The sequence below is a fragment of the Schistocerca piceifrons genome, chromosome 3 (genome assembly GCF_021461385.2).
Source record: "Schistocerca piceifrons isolate TAMUIC-IGC-003096 chromosome 3, iqSchPice1.1, whole genome shotgun sequence".
NCBI lineage: Eukaryota > Metazoa > Arthropoda > Insecta > Orthoptera > Acrididae > Schistocerca > Schistocerca piceifrons.
Genome location: NC_060140.1, coordinates 645,352,963 through 645,363,189, shown reverse-complemented (window position 1 = coordinate 645,363,189; position 10,227 = coordinate 645,352,963). Strand labels below are relative to the sequence as shown.

At 41.1% G+C, this 10,227-nt stretch overlaps 1 protein-coding gene across 1 annotated transcript; it reads right to left on the bottom strand.

Annotated features, from left to right (window-relative positions):
* Positions 1-1,575: 1,575 nt before the first annotated feature.
* On the bottom strand, positions 1,576-7,720 carry LOC124788921 (trypsin-1-like). Its single transcript, XM_047256204.1, has 2 exons — positions 7,304-7,720; positions 1,576-1,938 (listed from the first exon to the last, which is right to left on the bottom strand). The coding sequence occupies exons 1-2, from the start codon at positions 7,718-7,720 to the stop codon at positions 1,576-1,578; spliced, it is 780 nt and encodes a 259-aa protein (XP_047112160.1).
* Positions 7,721-10,227: the final 2,507 nt, after the last annotated feature.

Sequence of the window (10,227 nt, the reverse complement as noted above, 5' to 3'; positions counted from 1 at the left end):
GCGTCTTTGTCGCCTTAAAGGCGTTCTTAACATCAACTCACTGCATCCAGTCTCAAAGGTAACTAACGCTCACATCTCAGCGTGGATTTAAAGCAAATAAGATTTGCATTCGCATTGTGGCGCTATTAACACCACTTTTATGTGACTGGAGCGAATGTTAATTGGACACCATTTTTCAGATGGGAAAACACGCCTACCAACTTTCGTTTATGTAACGCAATTCCTTCTTGGTGCTGTGATTATTCTTTTCCATCTGTGTGGGTCATAGATCACTAGTGACAGCCCTGAAATAAGACGCCTTTGATGTGGTTAGATCAGCAAGAATAATGTGACGCTCTCCTTTTCGAAATTTAGTGACAAAATTATGAATTTCGGTTGTGAGATCTACCTTCGACACCTACGTTCATTACCTTGCAATCTTGTCCTTCTCTGTACCACTGGGTTTAGTATGACATCACAAGCAAGTTGTAAACATATATTTCCAGTGTTTCCGAATCTATTGTTTTCAAAATATATGAATTTCTTCTTCTGAGCAAATTGTATCCAATGATGTTTTGCTGATTTTTATGTATATACGAAAGAAAATTTATTCAAAGCCTTCTGCAATAGCGCTGGAGCCATAAGACCGCTATTAAAATGTTTGTTTCTTTCTTGAATGTAACATTTATGAAAACAGAACTGTGATTGTTGTATTGAAGAGCTGTAATGTTATTTTCATGTTAAATAAATAAAATAGTGATGATGTACTCCGTTTAAATTACTTGGGGGCTTTATGACCCCAGTGGTACTTACTGAAACAAAAAAGAATTCTGGTATTAGGAGATTTAAACAGGTTTAAAGACCATTTGTAACTTTCCATACTTCTATATATGGTCAGATTTCTGGTTCATATGTAAAACATGTGACACAAAATATACATAACATTTGCACTGAAAAATAATTTGAGTCAACGATGGCTAGATCCAAACGTTACAGCTTGTGATTCTGAAGTTTTTAATTAAACATCATTTCTAATTTTTAAGTTATGGATTCATTGGGCACGGAATTTTAAAGTTGAATTGTTGCATGTCCCTTGAAATGTGCAATTATTATTTCGTTAATTATTTCGGAAGCACCCTGGTAATTGTTCGATGTTGGACGGAAATAATCCAAACAAGTCACCATTCACCCATATTATCAGTGCAGCTGATACAGAAATATAAAGAAATAATAAGATTGGACACAGTTGCTGATCCTTCACTGAACACGAAGATAGAATTCTGGAGAAGTTCATATGTACATTCATGTGTTCAATTAATTGTTTTTTTCTTTCGTATTCATATTAACACTAGTACAATATATTTTCATAAATGACTCTGGCACAAAGAAACAATCGAACACACCGCCCCTCTCCGTCATCAGTTAACTGTGATAATCAACGCTGTACCTTAGTTCTGTGTCTCCATGGCTTCGTAAAAACCTTCGATTATCTGTGCTGAAACATGGAACCGTTTAACGACAGAAACGTAAATAGTTGCAGACAGTTTTACATACATAGAAACACACAGATTGTTACAACAACTCCGGCGTGCCACGTTAAACGCCACTGGTCTCGGTTATCCAGGAGCGCAGGTAGGCAACGTTGGAGTAGACGCCAGGGTAGCGAGCGTCGGCGCACCCGGAACCAAAGGAGACGATGCCGTACTGCGTGTTGCCGGCCACCAGGGGCCCGCCGCTGTCGCCCTGGCAGGCGTCCTTGCCGCCCTCGGGCTCGCCGGCGCAGATCATGCGCTCCGTGATCTCCGTGGTGTAGGCGGCGTTGCAGTCCTCGCGCGACACGATGGTGGTGGTGACGGCCTGCAACTGCCACGCGCTCTGCCCGTCCTCCTTGAGGGCGCCCCAACCTGTCACGTCCACCTGGCTACCGACCGGCGGCTCCGACGTCGCCAGCGCCACCGGCTGCCAAAACACATTGATTGCATCAATGGTGTAGACGATGCCTTGGAAAAAGGTTTTAAATGTTGTCTTTGATAAGGAAACTGGACTGCTTTTGACTGACAATGTGTTGTCTCCTTCACTGAGAAAGGTTTTTCTGCATCAGAATACAGAAGGAGAAAACGAAGGAAATAGCCTGTAACGAGGACAGAAGGAAGGCACTGATCACCTTGTTAACGTCTGGGGAATGTTTAAATAGCGTAGAGTGAAAACAAGAATCCATGTGGAAACATGGCCGATCCTGCCAAAAAAATCATCGTTGTAAATCAAGTGATAGTACGATGATCACTCTAAAAGAAATGCACACTATTTTGGTAAAAATAAAGATTTCATTCTGCGTGTATGAAAGTTTTACAGTATGTAGATACATCCTTCCCGCTTGTTTTCAACCTTAGTTCAACCAGTTCCTGTGAGTGGCGTCGTTACAGCATGTCTTCAAGATGGCTGCTACACTTGACGTTCGTCAGAAGCAACGTGCTGTCATAGAATTCCTGTGCTGTGAAAACAAGACAGTGGGAAACATCCACAAGAGGTTGAGAAAGGTGTGTGGAGTTGCCGCTTCGATCGCAGTACATTTCGTCGGTGGGCAAACAGGGTACGTGATGAAATCGGGCACGGCAATATTGAGGACTGTCCTCGCAGCGGCAGGCCCCGTACTGCACACACTCCAGACATTGTGCAGAGAGTTAACGAATTGGTGACTGCTAACGCATCACAGTGAACGAATTGTCACGTTACGCTGGGATAGTGGAAGGAAGAGTTTGCAGAATACTGAATGTGTTGGCGTTAAAAAAGCTTTCTGCCATGTGGGTTCGCATGATGTTGACAGTGGCTCACAAAGAAACAAGAGAAACGGTATGCAGCGAACATTTGGAGCAGTACGAGAATGGTGGAGATGAATTTCTGGGAAGAATTGTGACAGGTGATGAAACATGGCTGCATCATGTTTCACCAGAGACGAAGAGGCAATCAATGGAGTGGCATCATACAAATTCATCCAAGAAAAAAAAAATCAAAACCCCATCTTCTGCTGCAAAAGTTATGGCTACAGTGTTTTTCGATTCCGAAGGACTCTTGCTTGTGGACATCATGCCAAGTGGAACCACCATAAATTCTGATGCATATGTGACGGCACTGAAGGAACTTCAAGCTCGACTGAGTCGTGTTCGACCACATCGGCAAAAGCAGGACGTTTTGCTGTTGCACGACGATGCACGGCCACATGTCACTCAAAAACCCATGGAAGCGATCACAAAACTCAGATGGACAACACCAACACCCGCCTTACAGTCCTGACCTGGCTTCATGTGACTATCATCTCTTTGGGAAACTGAAAGATTATCTTCGTGGAATAAGGTTTGAAGATGATGACTCCGTTGTGCACACTCCCAAACAGTGGCTCGAACAGGTTGGTCCAGAATTTTACCGTGCGGGTTTACAGGCGCTAGTTCCAAGATGGCGTAAGGCAGTTGACAGGGATGAAAATAATGTGGAGAAAAGAAAATATTGTTCCTAAATGATGTATCTACACACTGTGAAACTTTGAAACATGTAGAATAAAAGATGGATTTAAAAAAATAGTGTGCATTTCTTTTGGAATGACCCTCGAATTACTTCAGGGGAAACGGCTAGTTCGACAACCCACTACCCCTAGCCGTACTGCTAGATGTCTTTGAAAATGTAAGAGAAGACGAATATATGTTGTGTACGTCGTTGTTTTGCGAATCCATGAGATTTAAGTCAATGTAATAATTTTAGCACCATCCCCTCAGATCTATAGCCAACTGAACATCTGCTGGACTACATTGGTCGTAATTTTCAGTATTTTAATAATATCCATAGCAAAAGAGGTTGAAAAAAAAAACAGCCAACCCGTTGCAATAAATATTTTTTTTTCTTTGCAACTGATTCGCTGATGTTTTCAACCTCTTCATATTTACACACATGCTGATTCGCAGCCATGTTTAAGATCTATAAGTTGCGAGAAGCATTTCAGACAGTATGGCAACAGAGAGTGAACCTATTCGACACTTTCAACTCGACTAATCTGTCATGTGTTGCAAACTTTGATTGGTATACATGTATGTGGGTTGTCATAGTAGTGCCTTACTTCTGATGTTGCCCTTCGCTTGATTAACTCATAGTATCTTTTTACGATCTTATCGCAGTCGAAAGCTTCAAATTTCGCATAACATTTCGATTACTAGGTCGGTCGTCCATATAACGTATGCAATACAGAATCGTAAAACACTTTTAACTTATGAATCCTTGATTGGGTTCACACATGGTCCCATTTTTGTTGTGTGTCTACATAAGTACCACATTCAGCAAGTTCTACATTCAGTTTTGCATATTAAGTCTCTGTCTGCCCGTACTGCTTTCACTTCCACTACTACTTCCATCGGCAGGCAAATTATTAGTGAATGTCGTAGCAGAGTTTCTTCGTTGAAGCATCATTCATTGCTAGAACAATTAATTATTTATTTATTATTCGTTTAGTACACTTGTTCTTCTAATGCATGACAAGTATCTATTAGCCCCCTTAGCAAAGGAGCTGTCTTTTGAATTGATTGTAAATAATTGTCTGTTGAGCGCCACCGTAGCTGAAGTAATCCTTATTTCTGAAATAAACATCTTTCAACTGTATATGAACTTTTACAGGAACGTCGACAGTTTCATGATGTCAACCCACATCTGCAGATGTACATATGCCAATAAAATACTGAAGCCCTGATGCAGGTTGGAGGGAGACTCATCCTTCTCAAAATGAAATGCTGTTATCCGCAACTAAGACGCCCTGCTTGTTGGGGGGTATCAGCAATAAGCCATTCGGAACAATTGCTCTCATTGTTAAAAAGTCACTGGTGCTGTGAAAGCAGCACCTGAGATTTATTTGGAAAGTTAGCTGTATTTCAGAGTTAGAAATGTCTCTACATATATTTATGTAAAATATGTATATAGTTGATAACACACACATACTATGCAATGTATAATACTATATAATGTCTTATGGACACACATGCATGCACGCTTGTCCGAAGGAACACACACTGCCGACCATCTACAGCTGTATTAAGTTGAAGACATGAATTCACAATCTGCGAGCACGTCACACATCTGCTGTTGAAAATATTAATTTATTTCATTAAGTCCAAAATAATTTCACGTGAGTGTAAGTGCCATGAAACAACATATCGTTTTATCTTTTCGTAAATCTGAATCAGGAATCCATTCTCATGACCAGAAGGCATATACATATACCTGCAACGTGACAGTCAGACAATGGCCTTTTGTCTTACGGATGAAAATAATGAATGTACCACCCTATTGCCTTTTGTCTTACGGGTGAAAATAATGAATGTACCACAGTAAAATGCCCTGTGCTTATGTCCAGGGGTAGCATCCGAGCTACATGGTAAGTCGAAGTAATAAGAGATGAATTTTCCTCAAGAAATTATGGTAAGAAATGTTACGGCCTCAAATGGAGAGGAAATTGAATAATCCTCGACTCCAAACGAGGTTTCTAAAAGTCAAGACACGCTGTGGAATGACCAGCAAAGAGAGGACGGAAGATCACGGAAACGAAAATGCTTCCTGTGCATCACACCAAACAAGCAGAAGAAAATATTCGAACACATTGCAAATGCGGAAAAAATAGCAAATAAACTACTACAATTATTTGCAGAGTATTTTAACTAACAAAATTTCCAGGGCTGATGCAATTAAATCCGACGATTCTTGTTTAGTTACTGTTACAAAGGCAAAGCATATGCAATTTTCTTTCTATTGTCAATGCCACAAATAAATTGAAACAAATTTCTCTACAATTTCACATGTTTCTCCAGAAGATATTGTTTATTTTATGGGAAAAAGTGAATCATGTAACATTAAGAGTGCAATGACAATTCCTTTGTGAAATATGTATAAGAAGACTGGTAGGTGGAAGGAGTATTCAGTGAGGGGGAAGACTTTTCTGACAACGTGACAGAAGAAAAAACAGGAGTCGACAGGAAAGATGAAGGACATCCAGTATTATAATCAGGACTTAGAAATCCTTGGAAGACTTAAAAATCTAATGAGGCGGAAGTGATCGACAATATTCCATAAGAATATTTAAAATCATTCGGGTAACGCGCACATTCTGGTGTTCAGGAAGTATTTTATTGGCTTTCGGATAAACATCGTCCACACAATTCCGAAGAGGAAAAACTATCGCACAGTCACCTTAGCAGCTCATGCATCCAAATTACTGACGAGAATGGTGTACAGAAGATTGGAAAAGAAAACTGAGGATCTGTTAAGTGAAGATCACTTAGCTTTAGGAAAGGTAAAGGCACCAGAGAGGTAGTTGTGACGTTGCATTGGATAATGGAAACAAGACTGAAGAAAAATAACGACACATTCAACGATTTGTCGATCTAGAGAAAGCGTTCTGCGATGTCAGACGGTGCTAGATATTAGAAATTCTGAGGATAAAAGGGGTAATCTATGAGGAAAGACGGATCATTTAGAATATGTACAAGAATTAAGAGAGAACAATATGAGTGGAAGACCAAGAACGAAGTGCACGGATTAAAAAGGGTGTAAGATGTGGATGTAGTCTTTCGTTCTGGCTGTTCAGTCTATACGTTGAAGAATCAATGACGGAAATAAAAGAAAGGTTCAAGATTGGGATTAAGATTCAAGGTGAAAGGATACGAAACAAAAGATTCGCAGATGACATTGCTACTATCAATGATATGGATTGAGAGTAAAGACGAAAGATTGGGATTAAGATTCAAGGTGAGAGGATACGAAACAAAAGATTCGCAGATGACATTGCTATTATCAATGATATGGATTGAGAGTAAAGACGAAAGAAATAAGAAGTAGGAGAAATAAGAACAGCGGGAAACGTAACATCAGGATTTATGGTCACGAAATAGATTATGTTAAGGGAAGCAGCAAGACTACCAATGACGGATGGAGCAACGAGGACGCCAAAACCAGACTAACACTGGCAAAAAGGGCATTCCAGGCCAAGAGAAGTCTACGAACATCAACGACAGGCCTTAATTTGAGGAAGAAATTTCTGAGAATGTACGTTTGGAGCACAGTATTGTGTTTATGGTAGCGAAACATGAACTGTGGGAAAACCGGAACAGAAGACATCGTAGCATTTGAGACGTGGTATCACAGACAATTGTCGAAAATTAGGTGGACTGATAAGGTAAGGAATGTGGAGGTTCTGCGCAGCATCAGAGAGGAAAGGAATATTTGGAAAATACTGTAAAGGAGAAGGCACAGGACTATAGGAAAACTGACTAGTCAAAAAAAAAAAAAGTCTAACCTGGACGTTGGTACCAAACTCAATCGTGTCCTTGGTCTGCATGAGGCCGATGTCGTAGTCTATGGTGACCCAGCTGAAGCTGGAGTGGAAGTGCTTAGCGGCCGCCTTGTAGATGGTGCCGCCACTGCCCCTCGTGGAGGACCCGGCGCGCACCGACAGGCCGAACAGCGGGAATCCGTCGAGGCAGTGGGCCGCGGTCAGCACCCAGGTGTCGCTGATGACGGAGCCACCGCAGTTGTGCCACCACGAGTAGCGCACCGACACCTGCCATGGGTACTCGGAGATATCGACGTCGTGGCCGCCTACGATGCGCCCCTGACCGCCGCCCACGCTTCTCCTAGGGGCGGAAAAGGAGGGCGGTGCTGCCAACGCGGCAGACAGGCAGAGTGCGACGGCGACTATCGCGGCTTTCTGCATGTTGCTGGCTGCAGCATCAGTTCTGGCGGCGCTTATATCTGTTCCGCTATCTGCTCTGCACACGAGGGAAAGCCACTTTCGCACACGTGAGCCGACCTTGCTCCTTAATCTGTCATCCATTAGTTCTGTCTCAAAAACTCATCAATTACAGCTAACACTTCGAAAGATAATATCATAAAGAAACACCAATTTTATGTTTAATCAAACAAAACGTTGTTTCCGAAACTACCATAACGTCGGTAGTTTGATTTTCTACAGTGTGTCACGGAAACACAAGCGTTGAGTGCCCACTTTGTAAGGTAAAATTGTGTGAAAAATAACAGACAAAATTGACAAATGATATATTTTACAGAGCTGGCTGGTGCCCAATGTAAGCTACCACTCCATCAATACTGCCAAGTCTGCCACATAGTCGAGGACATATTGCTTAAGTGTAACTAATTAGCAAGAATGTAAATAATCCTAAAAAGCAGTTTAGACCGTTAGAAGACTAATTTTTATGAAGAACACAGGCACAACACCAAACAGCCACAATCATTAGTGAAGTATTTATTTAGATAACCGGTTCGTCACCATCTTCGGATCTCCAAGTTCACAGTTCACACGATCTCTGACATCTGCGATCTGTATCGTGTCATACTGCACTCCAGCAAAAACAGTGGTATAACTCAAAAATGCACTACTACACATAAATCGACTTAAAGAATTTTATACAACATATACTGAAACAGTATTTGTATCCTTTAAATTTCAAGTAAGTAAATTTGCCAATAAATTCCACTGTAGTTTATATACCAGTAATATAGTATATATCGGTTTCTACTACAAATATGTCAAGGAACCTACTTTAGTTTGTACAGCCATTTTCGAAATCAGGTCGACCATATTGCTAACACTGCGACAACATACCACACACAAGGTACTGCTGTTTGTGAAGGGCTATTTCATCACCACTAATAGCGAATAATCTTGATGATAGATATATTTTACAGTACTTCAGATAAACTAGCAACGCAACTCCAAATTCGGTGTTAACACATATTGTACTCATTACTGAGTGCTTCACTCTCCTCTTCTTTGTCAATAGCTCATCAGTTCATGGAGTGTCTATTGTGCATTCCAAAGGACTTGGGCAACTCAAATAGGTCAATGCGAGACCCCACACATCCAGAACTGCTACAGAGTAGCTCCAGGAATAATCTACTGAGTTAAAATACGTCTGCTGGCCACCAGACTCCTAAGAGATGGAAATTATTGAGAGTATCTGGGATGTCTTGCAACGTGCTGTTCAGAAGAGATCTCCATCCCCTCGTACTGTTGCGTATTTATGGACAGACCTGCACGATTCCTGGTGTCAGTTCCTTTCAGCACTATTTCAGACATAAGTCGAGCCCTTGCCACGTCGTGTACCGACACATCTGCGTGAACGCGGGGCCCTACACTATGTTAGGCAGGTGTACCAGTTTCTTTGGACCTTCAGTGAAGATCGAGAGTAAATTTAACAAACAAGAAAGTAGTGAGAAGAAGTAGCAGAAGTGAGAACAGCGAGGAACTTAACATCAGAATTGGGGTCACAAAGTAAGCGAAGTTAAGGAAATTTGGTACCTATACAGCAGAATATGTCTTGATGGTCGTAGCAAGGACTTGAAAGGCAGATTAGCACTGGCAAAATCGGCATTACTGGCCTAGACAAATCTACTAGTGTCCAACATCTGCCTTAATTTAGGAAGAAACTATTGAGAATGTACATTTGATGCAGAGCATTCTATGGTAGTGGAACGTGTGTGCTGGAAAAACGTAAATACAGTTAATTCAAGCATTTGAGATGAGATGCTATAGAAGAATTATGAAAATTAGGTGTAGTGATATTAGGAGGTTCTTCACAGAATCGAGGAGTACAGAAGTATATTGAAAATATTGACCAAAAGAAGGGACAGTATTATATGGCAGGGATTAATTCCATAAGGTATTAACTTCCAAGATACTAGAGGGAGCTGCAGAGGCTAAAAACTGTAGAGGAAGCCAGAGATTTTAATACAACTAGAAAATAATTTAGGGAGGATATTGTATTTGCTACTTTGAGACTAAAAGGTTGCCACATCAGAGGATTTCGCGGTGGGTTGCGTCAAGCTAGCCACAAGCCTGAAAAAAAATTATAAAAAAATTACACCAGCTGTCTAACTCACTAGCATTCTGACCCATCGATACTAGCATGTCAAAACAGTTCTTAGTTGGATACTGGCCTCTCGGGGAGACAATATTATACATATATTCCCACATGACCTGCATCGCGGTACCTCACATCTCCACGCCGTTAAGTGACAGCGTTAAGTCATGGCGAGCTTGTAATACTAATGCTACAATTAAGTCTATATCTTCCATCCCTCCAAAGGAAATCAAATATGATCCTTGCCATCTGTGCCAAAGATCCAATGCAACTTGTTAAATGTATGAAACTCCATTCTTTAATTATGTGAACATTTTCATAATCCACAATTCACACTTAT